Source organism: Zophobas morio, unplaced genomic scaffold (assembly GCF_036711695.1).
Source record: "Zophobas morio isolate AGI-343-1 ecotype UQ-CSIRO unplaced genomic scaffold, CSIRO_AGI_Zmor_V1 ptg000501l, whole genome shotgun sequence".
In the NCBI taxonomy this organism is placed as follows: Eukaryota; Metazoa; Arthropoda; class Insecta; order Coleoptera; family Tenebrionidae; genus Zophobas; species Zophobas morio.
The window spans coordinates 36188-55161 of NW_026972604.1; the positions used below are offsets into that span (position 1 = coordinate 36188).

General features: G+C 35.9%; 1 protein-coding gene across 1 annotated transcript; it reads left to right on the top strand.

The window, feature by feature from the left end:
* Positions 1-16592: 16592 nt before the first annotated feature.
* Positions 16593-18509, top strand: LOC135121125 (uncharacterized). Its single transcript, XM_064045440.1, has 2 exons — positions 16593-16623; positions 16678-18509. Exons 1-2 carry the CDS (start codon positions 16593-16595, stop codon positions 18507-18509), a joined length of 1863 nt encoding a protein of 620 aa, XP_063901510.1.
* Positions 18510-18974: the final 465 nt, after the last annotated feature.

The following is an 18974-nucleotide window of genomic DNA, read 5'->3' on the forward strand; positions in this document are numbered from 1 at the left end:
TCTACGAACGCCAGAATGCATAAAATTGACCTAAACGTCTCCTTTTCCTATTCTGAGTCGATTCTGCATGCTTTAAGTGTGTTTGGTGGCTCAGAACCATCAAAAAACGTTGAAATATAGTTCAAATTCAATAAAAATCGACAAAAATACAGTTTCTAGCTAAAATTTGATGGTTTCGTTGCACTTTCCCAGCCCGTAGGGTATCTGATTGGCTTAAAAGTACAAGAAAACACTTCAAAAGTGACGTTTCTGAAGAATTTTAACAGTTTTCTTGTATCTACGAACGCCAGAATGCATAAAATTGACCTAAACGTCTCCTTTTCCTATTCTGAGTCGATTCTGCATGCTTTAAGTGTGTTTGGTGGCTCAGAACCATCAAAAAACGTTGAAATATAGTTCAAATTCAATAAAAATCGACAAAAATACAGTTTCTAGCTAAAATTTGATGGTTTCGTTGCACTTTCCGAGCCCGTAGGGTATCTGATTGGCTTAAAAGTACAAGAAAACACTTCAAAAGTGACGTTTCTGAAGAATTTTAACAGTTTTTTTGTATCTACGAACGCCAGAATGCATAAAAATTGACCTAAACGTCTCCTTTTCCTATTCTGAGTCGATTCTGCATGCTTTAAGTGTGTTTGGTGGCTCAGAACCATCAAAAAACGTTGAAATATAGTTCAAATTCAATAAAAATCGACAAAAATACAGTTTCTAGCTAAAATTTGATGGTTTCGTTGCACTTTCCGAGCCCGTAGGGTATCTGATTGGCTTAAAAGTACAAGAAAACACTTCAAAAGTGACGTTTCTGAAGAATTTTAACAGTTTTCTTGTATCTACGAACGCCAGAATGCATAAAATTGACCTAAACGTCTCCTTTTCCTATTCTGAGTCGATTCTGCATGCTTTAAGTGTGTTTGGTGGCTCAGAACCATCAAAAAACGTTGAAATATAGTTCAAATACAATAAAAATCGACAAAAATACAGTTTCTAGCTAAAATTTGATGGTTTCGTTGCACTTTCCGAGCCCGTAGGGTATCTGATTGGCTTAAAAGTACAAGAAAACACTTCAAAAGTGACGTTTCTGAAGAATTTTAACAGTTTTTTTGTATCTACGAACGCCAGAATGCATAAAAATTGACCTAAACGTCTCCTTTTCCTATTCTGAGTCGATTCTGCATGCTTTAAGTGTGTTTGGTGGCTCAGAACCATCAAAAAACGTTGAAATATAGTTCAAATTCAATAAAAATCGACAAAAATACAGTTTCTAGCTAAAATTTGATGGTTTCGTTGCACTTTCCGAGCCCGTAGGGTATCTGATTGGCTTAAAAGTACAAGAAAACACTTCAAAAGTGACGTTTCTGAAGAATTTTAACAGTTTTCTTGTATCTACGAACGCCAGAATGCATAAAATTGACCTAAACGTCTCCTTTTCCTATTCTGAGTCGATTCTGCATGCTTTAAGTGTGTTTGGTGGCTCAGAACCATCAAAAAACGTTGAAATATAGTTCAAATTCAATAAAAATCGACAAAAATACAGTTTCTAGCTAAAATTTGATGGTTTCGTTGCACTTTCCGAGCCCGTAGGGTATCTGATTGGCTTAAAAGTACAAGAAAACACTTCAAAAGTGACGTTTCTGAAGAATTTTAACAGTTTTCTTGTATCTACGAACGCCAGAATGCATAAAATTGACCTAAACGTCTCCTTTTCCTATTCTGAGTCGATTCTGCATGCTTTAAGTGTGTTTGGTGGCTCAGAACCATCAAAAAACGTTGAAATATAGTTCAAATTCAATAAAAATCGACAAAAATACAGTTTCTAGCTAAAATTTGATGGTTTCGTTGCACTTTCCGAGCCCGTCGGGTATCTGATTGGCTTAAAAGTACAAGAAAACACTTCAAAAGTGACGTTTCTGAAGAATTTTGACAGTTTTCTTGTATCTACGAACGCCAGAATGCATAAAATTGACCTAAACGTCTCCTTTTCCTATTCTGAGTCGATTCTGCATGCTTTAAGTGTGTTTGGTGGCTCAGAACCATCAAAAAACGTTGAAATATAGTTCAAATTCAATAAAAATCGACAAAAATACAGTTTCTAGCTAAAATTTGATGGTTTCGTTGCACTTTCCGAGCCCGTTGGGTATCTGATTGGCTTAAAAGTACAAGAAAACACTTCAAAAGTGACGTTTCTGAAGAATTTTAACAGTTTTCTTGTATCTACGAACGCCAGAATGCATAAAATTGACCTAAACGTCTCCTTTTCCTATTCTGAGTCGATTCTGCATGCTTTAAGTGTGTTTGGTGGCTCAGAACCATCAAAAAACGTTGAAATATAGTTCAAATTCAATAAAAATCGACAAAAATACAGTTTCTAGCTAAAATTTGATGGTTTCGTTGCACTTTCCGAGCCCGTTGGGTATCTGATTGGCTTAAAAGTACAAGAAAACACTTCAAAAGTGACGTTTCTGAAGAATTTTAACAGTTTTCTTGTATCTACGAACGCCAGAATGCATAAAATTGACCTAAACGTGTCCTTTTCCTATTCTGAGTCGATTCTGCATGCTTTAAGTGTGTTTGGTGGCTCAGAACCATCAAAAAACGTTGAAATATAGTTCAAATTCAATAAACATCGACAAAAATACAGTTTCTAGCTAAAATTTGATGGTTTCGTTGCACTTGCCGAGCCCGTAGGGTATCTGATTGGCTTAAAAGTACAAGAAAACACTTCAAAGTGACGTTTCTGAAGAATTTTAACAGTTTTCTTGTATCTACGAACGCCAGAATGCATAAAATTGACCTAAACGTCTCCTTTTCCTATTCTGAGTCGATTCTGCATGCTTTAAGTGTGTTTGGTGGCTCAGAACCATCAAAAAACGTTGAAATATAGTTCAAATTCAATAAAAATTGACAAAAATACAGTTTCTAGCTAAAATTTGATGGTTTCGTTGCACTTTCCGAGCCCGTAGGGTATCTGATTGGCTTAAAAGTACAAGAAAACACTTCAAAAGTGACGTTTCTGAAGAATTTTGACAGTTTTCTTGTATCTACGAACGCCAGAATGCATAAAATTGACCTAAACGTCTCCTTTTCCTATTCTGAGTCGATTCTGCATGCTTTAAGTGTGTTTGGTGGCTCAGAACCATCAAAAAACGTTGAAATATAGTTCAAATTCAATAAAAATCGACAAAAATGCAGTTTCTAGCTAAAATTTGATGGTTTCGTTGCACTTTCCGAGCCCGTTGGGTATCTGATTGGCTTAAAAGTACAAGAAAACACTTCAAAAGTGACGTTTCTGAAGAATTTTAACAGTTTTCTTGTATCTACGAACGCCAGAATGCATAAAATTGACCTAAACGTCTCCTTTTCCTATTCTGAGTCGATTCTGCATGCTTTAAGTGTGTTTGGTGGCTCAGAACCATCAAAAAACGTTGAAATATAGTTCAAATTCAATAAAAATCGACAAAAATACAGTTTCTAGCTAAAATTTGATGGTTTCGTTGCACTTTCCGAGCCCGTTGGGTATCTGATTGGCTTAAAAGTACAAGAAAACACTTCAAAAGTGACGTTTCTGAAGAATTTTAACAGTTTTCTTGTATCTACGAACGCCAGAATGCATAAAATTGACCTAAACGTGTCCTTTTCCTATTCTGAGTCGATTCTGCATGCTTTAAGTGTGTTTGGTGGCTCAGAACCATCAAAAAACGTTGAAATATAGTTCAAATTCAATAAACATCGACAAAAATACAGTTTCTAGCTAAAATTTGATGGTTTCGTTGCACTTGCCGAGCCCGTAGGGTATCTGATTGGCTTAAAAGTACAAGAAAACACTTCAAAAGTGACGTTTCTGAAGAATTTTAACAGTTTTCTTGTATCTACGAACGCCAGAATGCATAAAATTGACCTAAACGTCTCCTTTTCCTATTCTGAGTCGATTCTGCATGCTTTAAGTGTGTTTGGTTGCTCAGAACCATCAAAAAACGTTGAAATATAGTTCAAATTCAATAAAAATCGACAAAAATACAGTTTCTAGCTAAAATTTGATGGTTTCGTTGCACTTTCCGAGCCCGTAGGTTATCTGATTGGCTTAAAAGTACAAGAAAACACTTCAAAAGTGACGTTTCTGAAGAATTTTAACAGTTTTCTTGTATCTACGAACGCCAGAATGCATAAAATTGACCTAAACGTCTCCTTTTCCTATTCTGAGTCGATTCTGCATGCTTTAAGTGTGTTTGGTGGCTCAGAACCATCAAAAAACGTTGAAATATAGTTCAAATTCAATAAAAATCGACAAAAATACAGTTTCTAGCTAAAATTTGATGGTTTCGTTGCACTTTCCGAGCCCGTAGGGTATCTGATTGGCTTAAAAGTACAAGAAAACACTTCAAAAGTGACGTTTCTGAAGAATTTTAACAGTTTTCTTGTATCTACGAACGCCAGAATGCATAAGTTGACCTAAACGTCTCCTTTTCCTATTCTGAGTCGATTCTGCATGCTTTAAGTGTGTTTGGTGGCTCAGAACCATCAAAAAACGTTGAAATATAGTTCAAATTCAATAAAAATCGACAAAAATACAGTTTCTAGCTAAAATTTGATGGTTTCGTTGCACTTTCCGAGCCCGTAGGGTATCTGATTGGCTTAAAAGTACAAGAAAACACTTCAAAAGTGACGTTTCTGAAGAATTTTAACAGTTTTCTTGTATCTACGAACGCCAGAATGCATAAAATTGACCTAAACGTCTCCTTTTCCTATTCTGAGTCGATTCTGCATGCTTTAAGTGTGTTTGGTGCCTCAGAACCATCAAAAAACGTTGAAATATAGTTCAAATTCAATAAAAATCGACAAAAATACAGTTTCTAGCTAAAATTTGATGGTTTCGTTGCACTTTCCGAGCCCGTAGGGTATCTGATTGGCTTAAAAGTACAAGAAAACACTTCAAAAGTGACGTTTCTGAAGAATTTTGACAGTTTTCTTGTATCTACGAACGCCAGAATGCATAAAATTGACCTAAACGTCTCCTTTTCCTATTCTGAGTCGATTCTGCATGCTTTAAGTGTGTTTGGTGGCTCAGAACCATCAAAAAACGTTGAAATATAGTTCAAATTCAATAAAAATCGACAAAAATACAGTTTCTAGCTAAAATTTGATGGTTTCGTTGCACTTTCCGAGCCCGTTGGATATCTGATTGGCTTAAAAGTACAAGAAAACACTTCAAAAGTGACGTTTCTGAAGAATTTTAACAGTTTTCTTGTATCTACGAACGCCAGAATGCATAAAATTGACCCAAACGTCTCCTTTTCCTATTCTGAGTCGATTCTGCATGCTTTAAGTGTGTTTGGTGGCTCAGAACCATCAAAAAACGTTGAAATATAGTTCAAATTCAATAAAAATCGACAAAAATACAGTTTCTAGCTAAAATTTGATGGTTTCGTTGCACTTTCCGAGCCCGTTGGGTATCTGATTGGCTTAAAAGTACAAGAAAACACTTCAAAAGTGACGTTTCTGAAGAATTTTAACAGTTTTCTTGTATCTACGAACGCCAGAATGCATAAAATTGACCTAAACGTGTCCTTTTCCTATTCTGAGTCGATTCTGCATGCTTTAAGTGTGTTTGGTGGCTCAGAACCATCAAAAAACGTTGAAATATAGTTCAAATTCAATAAACATCGACAAAAATACAGTTTCTAGCTAAAATTTGATGGTTTCGTTGCACTTGCCGAGCCCGTAGGGTATCTGATTGGCTTAAAAGTACAAGAAAACACTTCAAAAGTGACGTTTCTGAAGAATTTTAACAGTTTTCTTGTATCTACGAACGCCAGAATGCATAAAATTGACCTAAACGTCTCCTTTTCCTATTCTGAGTCGATTCTGCATGCTTTAAGTGTGTCTGGTGGCTCAGAACCATCAAAAAACGTTGAAATATAGTTCAAATTCAATAAAAATCGACAAAAATACAGTTTCTAGCTAAAATTTGATGGTTTCGTTGCACTTTCCCAGCCCGTAGGGTATCTGATTGGCTTAAAAGTACAAGAAAACACTTCAAAAGTGACGTTTCTGAAGAATTTTAACAGTTTTCTTGTATCTACGAACGCCAGAATGCATAAAATTGACCTAAACGTCTCCTTTTCCTATTCTGAGTCGATTCTGCATGCTTTAAGTGTGTTTGGTGGCTCAGAACCATCAAAAAACGTTGAAATATAGTTCAAATTCAATAAAAATCGACAAAAATACAGTTTCTAGCTAAAATTTGATGGTTTCGTTGCACTTTCCGAGCCCGTAGGGTATCTGATTGGCTTAAAAGTACAAGAAAACACTTCAAAAGTGACTTTTCTGAAGAATTTTAACAGTTTTTTTGTATCTACGAACGCCAGAATGCATAAAAATTGACCTAAACGTCTCCTTTTCCTATTCTGAGTCGATTCTGCATGCTTTAAGTGTGTTTGGTGGCTCAGAACCATCAAAAAACGTTGAAATATAGTTCAAATTCAATAAAAATCGACAAAAATACAGTTTCTAGCTAAAATTTGATGGTTTCGTTGCACTTTCCGAGCCCGTAGGGTATCTGATTGGCTTAAAAGTACAAGAAAACACTTCAAAAGTGACGTTTCTGAAGAATTTTAACAGTTTTCTTGTATCTACGAACGCCAGAATGCATAAAATTGACCTAAACGTCTCCTTTTCCTATTCTGAGTCGATTCTGCATGCTTTAAGTGTGTTTGGTGGCTCAGAACCATCAAAAAACGTTGAAATATAGTTCAAATTCAATAAAAATCGACAAAAATACAGTTTCTAGCTAAAATTTGATGGTTTCGTTGCACTTTCCGAGCCCGTAGGGTATCTGATTGGCTTAAAAGTACAAGAAAACACTTCAAAAGTGACGTTTCTGAAGAATTTTAACAGTTTTCTTGTATCTACGAACGCCAGAATGCATAAAATTGACCTAAACGTCTCCTTTTCCTATTCTGAGTCGATTCTGCATGCTTTAAGTGTGTTTGGTGGCTCAGAACCATCAAAAAACGTTGAAATATAGTTCAAATTCAATAAAAATCGACAAAAATACAGTTTCTAGCTAAAATTTGATGGTTTCGTTGCACTTTCCGAGCCCGTAGGGTATCTGATTGGCTTAAAAGTACAAGAAAACACTTCAAAAGTGACGTTTCTGAAGAATTTTAACAGTTTTCTTGTATCTACGAACGCCAGAATGCATAAAATTGACCTAAACGTCTCCTTTTCCTATTCTGAGTCGATTCTGCATGCTTTAAGTGTGTTTGGTGGCTCAGAACCATCAAAAAACGTTGAAATATAGTTCAAATTCAATAAAAATCGACAAAAATACAGTTTCTAGCTAAAATTTGATGGTTTCGTTGCACTTTCCGAGCCCGTAGGGTATCTGATTGGCTTAAAAGTACAAGAAAACACTTCAAAAGTGACGTTTCTGAAGAATTTTAACAGTTTTCTTGTATCTACGAACGCCAGAATGCATAAAATTGACCTAAACGTCTCCTTTTCCTATTCTGAGTCGATTCTGCATGCTTTAAGTGTGTTTGGTGGCTCAGAACCATCAAAAAACGTTGAAATATAGTTCAAATTCAATAAAAATCGACAAAAATACAGTTTCAAGCTAAAATTTGATGGTTTCGTTGCACTTTCCGAGCCCGTAGGGTATCTGATTGGCTTAAAAGTACAAGAAAACACTTCAAAAGTGACGTTTCTGAAGAATTTTAACAGTTTTTTTGTATCTACGAACGCCAGAATGCATAAAAATTGACCTAAACGTCTCCTTTTCCTATTCTGAGTCGATTCTGCATGCTTTAAGTGTGTTTGGTGGCTCAGAACCATCAAAAAACGTTGAAATATAGTTCAAATTCAATAAAAATCGACAAAAATACAGTTTCTAGCTAAAATTTGATGGTTTCGTTGCACTTTCCGAGCCCGTAGGGTATCTGATTGGCTTAAAAGTACAAGAAAACACTTCAAAAGTGACGTTTCTGAAGAATTTTAACAGTTTTCTTGTATCTACGAACGCCAGAATGCATAAAATTGACCTAAACGTCTCCTTTTCCTATTCTGAGTCGATTCTGCATGCTTTAAGTGTGTTTGGTGGCTCAGAACCATCAAAAAACGTTGAAATATAGTTCAAATTCAATAAAAATCGACAAAAATACAGTTTCTAGCTAAAATTTGATGGTTTCGTTGCACTTTCCGAGCCCGTCGGGTATCTGATTGGCTTAAAAGTACAAGAAAACACTTCAAAAGTGACGTTTCTGAAGAATTTTGACAGTTTTCTTGTATCTACGAACGCCAGAATGCATAAAATTGACCTAAACGTCTCCTTTTCCTATTCTGAGTCGATTCTGCATGCTTTAAGTGTGTTTGGTGGCTCAGAACCATCAAAAAACGTTGAAATATAGTTCAAATTCAATAAAAATCGACAAAAATACAGTTTCTAGCTAAAATTTGATGGTTTCGTTGCACTTTCCGAGCCCGTTGGGTATCTGATTGGCTTAAAAGTACAAGAAAACACTTCAAAAGTGACGTTTCTGAAGAATTTTAACAGTTTTCTTGTATCTACGAACGCCAGAATGCATAAAATTGACCTAAACGTCTCCTTTTCCTATTCTGAGTCGATTCTGCATGCTTTAAGTGTGTTTGGTGGCTCAGAACCATCAAAAAACGTTGAAATATAGTTCAAATTCAATAAAAATCGACAAAAATACAGTTTCTAGCTAAAATTTGATGGTTTCGTTGCACTTTCCGAGCCCGTTGGGTATCTGATTGGCTTAAAAGTACAAGAAAACACTTCAAAAGTGACGTTTCTGAAGAATTTTAACAGTTTTCTTGTATCCACGAACGCCAGAATGCATAAAATTGACCTAAACGTGTCCTTTTCCTATTCTGAGTCGATTCTGCATGCTTTAAGTGTGTTTGGTGGCTCAGAACCATCAAAAAACGTTGAAATATAGTTCAAATTCAATAAACATCGACAAAAATACAGTTTCTAGCTAAAATTTGATGGTTTCGTTGCACTTGCCGAGCCCGTAGGGTATCTGATTGGCTTAAAAGTACAAGAAAACACTTCAAAGTGACGTTTCTGAAGAATTTTAACAGTTTTCTTGTATCTACGAACGCCAGAATGCATAAAATTGACCTAAACGTCACCTTTTCCTATTCTGAGTCGATTCTGCATGCTTTAAGTGTGTTTGGTGGCTCAGAACCATCAAAAAACGTTGAAATATAGTTCAAATTCAATAAAAATTGACAAAAATACAGTTTCTAGCTAAAATTTGATGGTTTCGTTGCACTTTCCGAGCCCGTAGGGTATCTGATTGGCTTAAAAGTACAAGAAAACACTTCAAAAGTGACGTTTCTGAAGAATTTTGACAGTTTTCTTGTATCTACGAACGCCAGAATGCATAAAATTGACCTAAACGTCTCCTTTTCCTATTCTGAGTCGATTCTGCATGCTTTAAGTGTGTTTGGTGGCTCAGAACCATCAAAAAACGTTGAAATATAGTTCAAATTCAATAAAAATCGACAAAAATACAGTTTCTAGCTAAAATTTGATGGTTTCGTTGCACTTTCCGAGCCCGTTGGGTATCTGATTGGCTTAAAAGTACAAGAAAACACTTCAAAAGTGACGTTTCTGAAGAATTTTAACAGTTTTCTTGTATCTACGAACGCCAGAATGCATAAAATTGACCTAAACGTCTCCTTTTCCTATTCTGAGTCGATTCTGCATGCTTTAAGTGTGTTTGGTGGCTCAGAACCATCAAAAAACGTTGAAATATAGTTCAAATTCAATAAAAATCGACAAAAATACAGTTTCTAGCTAAAATTTGATGGTTTCGTTGCACTTTCCGAGCCCGTTGGGTATCTGATTGGCTTAAAAGTACAAGAAAACACTTCAAAAGTGACGTTTCTGAAGAATTTTAACAGTTTTCTTGTATCTACGAACGCCAGAATGCATAAAATTGACCTAAACGTGTCCTTTTCCTATTCTGAGTCGATTCTGCATGCTTTAAGTGTGTTTGGTGGCTCAGAACCATCAAAAAACGTTGAAATATAGTTCAAATTCAATAAACATCGACAAAAATACAGTTTCTAGCTAAAATTTGATGGTTTCGTTGCACTTGCCGAGCCCGTAGGGTATCTGATTGGCTTAAAAGTACAAGAAAACACTTCAAAAGTGACGTTTCTGAAGAATTTTAACAGTTTTCTTGTATCTACGAACGCCAGAATGCATAAAATTGACCTAAACGTCTCCTTTTCCTATTCTGAGTCGATTCTGCATGCTTTAAGTGTGTTTGGTGGCTCAGAACCATCAAAAAACGTTGAAATATAGTTCAAATTCAATAAAAATCGACAAAAATACAGTTTCTAGCTAAAATTTGATGGTTTCGTTGCACTTTCCGAGCCCGTAGGTTATCTGATTGGCTTAAAAGTACAAGAAAACACTTCAAAAGTGACGTTTCTGAAGAATTTTAACAGTTTTCTTGTATCTACGAACGCCAGAATGCATAAAATTGACCTAAACGTCTCCTTTTCCTATTCTGAGTCGATTCTGCATGCTTTAAGTGTGTTTGGTGGCTCAGAACCATCAAAAAACGTTGAAATATAGTTCAAATTCAATAAAAATCGACAAAAATACAGTTTCTAGCTAAAATTTGATGGTTTCGTTGCACTTTCCGAGCCCGTAGGGTATCTGATTGGCTTAAAAGTACAAGAAAACACTTCAAAAGTGACGTTTCTGAAGAATTTTAACAGTTTTCTTGTATCTACGAACGCCAGAATGCATAAAATTGACCTAAACGTCTCCTTTTCCTATTCTGAGTCGATTCTGCATGCTTTAAGTGTGTTTGGTGGCTCAGAACCATCAAAAAACGTTGAAATATAGTTCAAATTCAATAAAAATCGACAAAAATACAGTTTCTAGCTAAAATTTGATGGTTTCGTTGCACTTTCCGAGCCCGTAGGGTATCTGATTGGCTTAAAAGTACAAGAAAACACCACAAAAGTGACATTTCTGAAGAATTTTAACAGTTTTCTTGTATCTACGAACGCCAGAATGCATAAAATTGACCTAAGCGTCTCCTTTTCCTATTCTGAGTCGATTCTGCATGCTTTAAGTGTGTTTGGTGGCTCAGAACCATCAAAAAACGTTGAAATATAGTTCAAATTCAATAAAAATCGACAAAAATACAGTTTCTAGCTAAAATTTGATGGTTTCGTTGCACTTTCCGAGCCCGTAGGGTATCTGATTGGCTTAAAAGTACAAGAAAACACTTCAAAAGTGACGTTTCTGAAGAATTTTAACAGTTTTCTTGTATCTACGAACGCCAGAATGCATAAAATTGACCTAAACGTCTCCTTTTCCTATTCTGAGTCGATTCTGCATGCTTTAAGTGTGTTTGGTGGCTCAGAACCATCAAAAAACGTTGAAATATAGTTCAAATTCAATAAAAATCGACAAAAATACAGTTTCTAGCTAAAATTTGATGGTTTCGTTGCACTTTCCGAGCCCGTAGGGTATCTGATTGGCTTAAAAGTACAAGAAAACACTTCAAAAGTGACGTTTCTGAAGAATTTTAACAGTTTTCTTGTATCTACGAACGCCAGAATGCATAAAATTGACCTAAACGTCTCCTTTTCCTATTCTGAGTCGATTCTGCATGCTTTAAGTGTGTTTGGTGGCTCAGAACCATCAAAAAACGTTGAAATATAGTTCAAATTCAATAAAAATCGACAAAAATACAGTTTCTAGCTAAAATTTGATGGTTTCGTTGCACTTTCCGAGCCCGTAGGGTATCTGATTGGCTTAAAAGTACAAGAAAACACTTCAAAAGTGACGTTTCTGAAGAATTTTAACAGTTTTTTTGTATCTACGAACGCCAGAATGCATAAAAATTGACCTAAACGTCTCCTTTTCCTATTCTGAGTCGATTCTGCATGCTTTAAGTGTGTTTGGTGGCTCAGAACCATCAAAAAACGTTGAAATATAGTTCAAATTCAATAAAAATCGACAAAAATACAGTTTCTAGCTAAAATTTGATGGTTTCGTTGCACTTTCCGAGCCCGTTGGGTATCTGATTGGCTTAAAAGTACAAGAAAACACTTCAAAAGTGACGTTTCTGAAGAATTTTAACAGTTTTCTTGTATCTACGAACGCCAGAATGCATAAAATTGACCTAAACGTCTCCTTTTCCTATTCTGAGTCGATTCTGCATGCTTTAAGTGTGTTTGGTGGCTCAGAACCATCAAAAAACGTTGAAATATAGTTCAAATTCAATAAAAATCGACAAAAATACAGTTTCTAGCTAAAATTTGATGGTTTCGTTGCACTTTCCGAGCCCGTAGGGTATCTGATTGGCTTAAAAGTACAAGAAAACACTTCAAAAGTGACGTTTCTGAAGAATTTTAACAGTTTTCTTGTATCTACGAACGCCAGAATGCATAAAATTGACCTAAACGTCTCCTTTTCCTATTCTGAGTCGATTCTGCATGCTTTAAGTGTGTTTGGTGGCTCAGAACCATCAAAAAACGTTGAAATATAGTTCAAATTCAATAAAAATCGACAAAAATACAGTTTCTAGCTAAAATTTGATGGTTTCGTTGCATTTTCCGAGCCCGTAGGGTATCTGATTGGCTTAAAAGTACAAGAAAACACTTCAAAAGTGACGTTTCTGAAGAATTTTAACAGTTTTCTTGTATCTACGAACGCCAGAATGCATAAAATTGACCTAAACGTCTCCTTTTCCTATTCTGAGTCGATTCTGCATGCTTTAAGTGTGTTTGGTGGCTCAGAACCATCAAAAAACGTTGAAATATAGTTCAAATTCAATAAAAATCGACAAAAATACAGTTTCTAGCTAAAATTTGATGGTTTCGTTGCACTTTCCGAGCCCGTAGGGTATCTGATTGGCTTAAAAGTACAAGAAAACACTTCAAAAGTGACGTTTCTGAAGAATTTTAACAGTTTTTTTGTATCTACGAACGCCAGAATGCATAAAAATTGACCTAAACGTCTCCTTTTCCCATTCTGAGTCGATTCTGCATGCTTTAAGTGTGTTTGGTGGCTCAGAACCATCAAAAAACGTTGAAATATAGTTCAAATTCAATAAAAATCGACAAAAATACAGTTTCTAGCTAAAATTTGATGGTTTCGTTGCACTTTCCGAGCCCGTAGGGTATCTGATTGGCTTAAAAGTACAAGAAAACACTTCAAAAGTGACGTTTCTGAAGAATTTTAACAGTTTTCTTGTATCTACGAACGCCAGAATGCATAAAATTGACCTAAACGTGTCCTTTTCCTATTCTGAGTCGATTCTGCATGCTTTAAGTGTGTTTGGTGGCTCAGAACCATCAAAAAACGTTGAAATATAGTTCAAATTCAATAAACATCGACAAAAATACAGTTTCTAGCTAAAATTTGATGGTTTCGTTGCACTTGCCGAGCCCGTAGGGTATCTGATTGGCTTAAAAGTACAAGAAAACACTTCAAAAGTGACGTTTCTGAAGAATTTTAACAGTTTTCTTGTATCTACGAACGCCAGAATGCATAAAACTGACCTAAACGTCTCCTTTTCCTATTCTGAGTCGATTCTGCATGCTTTAAGTGTGTTTGGTGGCTCAGAACCATCAAAAAACGTTGAAATATAGTTCAAATTCAATAAAAATCGACAAAAATACAGTTTCTAGCTAAAATTTGATGGTTTCGTTGCACTTTCCGAGCCCGTAGGGTATCTGATTGGCTTAAAAGTACAAGAAAACACTTCAAAAGTGACGTTTCTGAAGAATTTTAACAGTTTTCTTGTATCTACGAACGCCAGAATGCATAAAATTGACCTAAACGTCTCCTTTTCCTATTCTGAGTCGATTCTGCATGCTTTAAGTGTGTTTGGTGGCTCAGAACCATCAAAAAACGTTGAAATATAGTTCAAATTCAATAAAAATCGACAAAAATACAGTTTCTAGCTAAAATTTGATGGTTTCGTTGCACTTTCCGAGCCCGTAGGGTATCTGATTGGCTTAAAAGTACAAGAAAACACTTCAAAAGTGACGTTTCTGAAGAATTTTAACAGTTTTTTTGTATCTACGAACGCCAGAATGCATAAAAATTGACCTAAACGTCTCCTTTTCCTATTCTGAGTCGATTCTGCATGCTTTAAGTGTGTTTGGTGGCTCAGAACCATCAAAAAACGTTGAAATATAGTTCAAATTCAATAAAAATCGACAAAAATACAGTTTCTAGCTAAAATTTGATGGTTTCGTTGCACTTTCCGAGCCCGTAGGGTATCTGATTGGCTTAAAAGTACAAGAAAACACTTCAAAAGTGACGTTTCTGAAGAATTTTAACAGTTTTCTTGTATCTACGAACGCCAGAATGCATAAAATTGACCTAAACGTCTCCTTTTCCTATTCTGAGTCGATTCTGCATGCTTTAAGTGTGTTTGGTGGCTCAGAACCATCAAAAAACGTTGAAATATAGTTCAAATTCAATAAAAATCGACAAAAATACAGTTTCTAGCTAAAATTTGATGGTTTCGTTGCACTTTCCGAGCCCGTAGGGTATCTGATTGGCTTAAAAGTACAAGAAAACACTTCAAAAGTGACGTTTCTGAAGAATTTTAACAGTTTTTTTGTATCTACGAACGCCAGAATGCATAAAAATTGACCTAAACGTTTCCTTTTCCTATTCTGAGTCGATTCTGCATGCTTTAAGTGTGTTTGGTGGCTCAGAACCATCAAAAAACGTTGAAATATAGTTCAAATTCAATAAAAATCGACAAAAATACAGTTTCTAGCTAAAATTTGATGGTTTCGTTGCACTTTCCGAGCCCGTTGGGTATCTGATTGGCTTAAAAGTACAAGAAAACACTTCAAAAGTGACGTTTCTGAAGAATTTTAACAGTTTTCTTGTATCTACGAACGCCAGAATGCATAAAATTGACCTAAACGTCTCCTTTTCCTATTCTGAGTCGATTCTGCATGCTTTAAGTGTGTTTGGTGGCTCAGAACCATCAAAAAACGTTGAAATATAGTTCAAATTCAATAAAAATCGACAAAAATACAGTTTCTAGCTAAAATTTGATGGTTTCGTTGCACTTTCCGAGCCCGTAGGGTATCTGATTGGCTTAAAAGTACAAGAAAACACTTCAAAAGTGACGTTTCTGAAGAATTTTAACAGTTTTCTTGTATCTACGAACGCCAGAATGCATAAAATTGACCTAAACGTCTCCTTTTCCTATTCTGAGTCGATTCTGCATGCTTTAAGTGTGTTTGGTGGCTCAGAACCATCAAAAAACGTTGAAATATAGTTCAAATTCAATAAAAATCGACAAAAATACAGTTTCTAGCTAAAATTTGATGGTTTCGTTGCACTTTCCGAGCCCGTAGGGTATCTGATTGGCTTAAAAGTACAAGAAAACACTTCAAAAGTGACGTTTCTGAAGAATTTTAACAGTTTTCTTGTATCTACGAACGCCAGAATGCATAAAATTGACCTAAACGTCTCCTTTTCCTATTCTGAGTCGATTCTGCATGCTTTAAGTGTGTTTGGTGGCTCAGAACCATCAAAAAACGTTGAAATATAGTTCAAATTCAATAAAAATCGACAAAAATACTGTTTCTAGCTAAAATTTGATGGTTTCGTTGCACTTTCCGAGCCCGTAGGGTATCTGATTGGCTTAAAAGTACAAGAAAACACTTCAAAAGTGACGTTTCTGAAGAATTTTAACAGTTTTTTTGTATCTACGAACGCCAGAATGCATAAAAATTGACCTAAACGTCTCCTTTTCCTATTCTGAGTCGATTCTGCATGCTTTAAGTGTGTTTGGTGGCTCAGAACCATCAAAAAACGTTGAAATATAGTTCAAATTCAATAAAAATCGACAAAAATACAGTTTCTAGCTAAAATTTGATGGTTTCGTTGCACTTTCCGAGCCCGTAGGGTATCTGATTGGCTTAAAAGTACAAGAAAACACTTCAAAAGTGACGTTTCTGAAGAATTTTAACAGTTTTCTTGTATCTACGAACGCCAGAATGCATAAAATTGACCTAAACGTCTCCTTTTCCTATTCTGAGTCGATTCTGCATGCTTTAAGTGTGTTTGGTGGCTCAGAACCATCAAAAAACGTTGAAATATAGTTCAAATTCAATAAAAATCGACAAAAATACAGTTTCTAGCTAAAATTTGATGATTTCGTTGCACTTTCCGAGCCCGTAGGGTATCTGATTGGCTTAAAAGTAGGGGTGAGCGGGGCTAGTAGTCACAGGGGCAAAGTGTCTCAGAGCTGATAATTTTTTTGCTAATATTCACTCTAAGTGGCGACCTCTACCAATGAATTGTTTTACCAGCTAAGAATTAAACTACAAACTTTCAATACAGTAATCTGTACCATGTGGTGTTAATGGCTGAAAAAGTGTTATTCCCACGTTTTAGTAAAGTTTCGTATGCCGAAAATTATGTGGTAATACAGTTGTTTCTAAATTAAAGGTAAGTGTAAGTAATGTATTTAAGTTAGTAGATATTAAGTTGTGTTTTTGTGCTAGAATAATGCATTTACATTGACTATCAATAATTTGGTGGATTTTCATCGATAAAAATGTCGGTTGGGGCTAGTTGTCACACAATCTGTGGGGCAGATTGTCACTGTGACAACATGCCCCCAACGATAATACTAAGTTAAGACAATGACCACCATTCGTTGCAGATGGTTAGAACTTACAAGAAGAAGACGGACCGATATATTCCCCCCGCAGATATTTTCCTCAGAGCGGCAAGGGATATTCGAAATGGAATTTCTTCCATAAGGAAAGCTGCTGCAGATTACAACATCAATTACAAAACTTTGTCAAGATTCTGCAAGAAAGTTACTCCAGAAGAGTTAGCGAATAATATTACAAAAGTACAGATGGGGTATCAAAAACCCAGACAAGTTTTTAGTGAAGAGGAAGAAATGCAGCTCGAAAATTATTTAAAAAAAGCCGCAGATATTTATTTTCGTCTAACACCCAAGGAGGTGAAGCGACTTGCGTATGATTATGCCAAAGCTCTAGGGAAAGTCATGCCACAAAAATGGATCGACACGCTTATGGCAGGTCCAGATTGGTTTTCCGGCTTCTTAAAAAGGCACCCCAGGTTATCAATCCGTACACCACAATCCACAAGCTTGTCAAGAGCTACTAGTTTTAACAGAACGAACGTGGCAGCCTTCTTCGACAATTTGGCGAATTTATTTGATCGTTATTCTTTTCGTCCTACAGATATATACAACATGGATGAAACCGGGGTAACGACTGTCCAGCGTCCTGACCGTATTGTAGCCAGAAAGGGATTTCGGCAAATTGGTGCAATAACTTCTGCAGAAAGAGGGACGCTGGTGACTGTTGCAATTGCAGTCTCTGCTTCAGGAAATAGTATTCCTCCTCTATTTATTTTCCCGAGAGTCCATTTCAAAGACCATTTCTTAAGAGGAGCACCTGCAGGAAGTATTGGAGCAGCAAATCGCTCAGGTTGGATGAATAATGATATTTTTCTAACTTTTATGAAGCATTTGGTTGCTACAGTGAAATGTACGAAAAAGAGTCCTATTTTATTACTGCTAGATAATTTGGATTCACATATATCAATAGCATCTTTAAATTTCGCCAAAGATAACGGAGTGGTCATGCTTTCATTCCCTCCTCACTGCAGCCACAAGATGCAACCACTAGATAGATCTGTTTTCTATTCCTTGAAAAAATTCATTAATTCAAACTGTGATTCATGGTTAAGAACTAATCCTGGTAAGACCATTACCATCTACGATATTCCAGGCATTGTAGGAAATGCTCTACCATTGGCACTTGTTCCTAATAATGTAACATCTGGATTTAAAGTGGGTGGCATCTATCCATTCAATAGAGATATTTTCTCAGACCAGGACTTTCTTCCAAGTTATGTAACAGATCGGCCAAATCCAAATCAAGAATCTGCCAATTTGTTACAACCCGTTGAAATGACAACGAACACTTTATCACCTTCAACTTCTGCTCAAGCAGAATCTTGGAGTTCGACAAGTGCATCTTCGGCATCTACCATATCTGCGATTGAGTCGGCTTTTTCTCCAGAAGCTATTCGTCCCTTACCAAAGGCTCAAGAGAGAAAAAACACAAAACAGCAAAGAAAAAAGCGTAAATCTGCTATTTTAACGGATACCCCAGTTAAGGATGAACTTGAGGCCGAGCAGGTTGCAAGAGCGAATAAAGCTGGGAAACCCAAACGAAACTTGTTTTCTGAAAATTTTTCTGTTTCAAGCAACAAGAAAAAGAAATACCAGAGGAAGCAGCATAAGCAAGAATCTTCATCTGAAGAAGAAGAAACTTTTTGCTTAGTGTGTGACGGCAACTACAGTAATTCAAAAGATTCTTGGCTACAATGCACCCGGTGTAAGAGATGGGCACATGAAAAATGCGCCAACAGAAATCTATTTTATGTGTGTCACAATTGTGATTCCGATGATGATGATGATAGTTCATAAAAATTGTTATACATTTTTGTAGCACTAAGGAGTTTTCGTTATTTTTTTATATGCTTATTGAGTGTGACTCAAAATTCAAAATATTTAGTTACCTCAACTTTTCCTCTGATTTTTGTACTGACTTAATAAAAACATTGTATTTGCGATTTTGTCCACTTTTTTAGCACGTGACAAGTTACCCCCTCCCGAGGGACAACAAACCCCGTCATGGGGCAGGTTGTCACACTTTGCACTCTGGTACAAACTATTTTTTTTTACTTGAACTACTAAAGATTTGTTAGTGATCTACTTTTTCTACGAATCTCAACACTTGTGTCTTTTGTATCAAAATTCCTTTACTCATGAAAAATAATACATCCGGTAAAAAAAAAATCAAATACAAATTTTGTGACAACTATCCCCGCTCTCCCCTACAAGAAAACACTTCAAAAGTGACGTTTCTGAAGAATTTTAACAGTTTTTTTG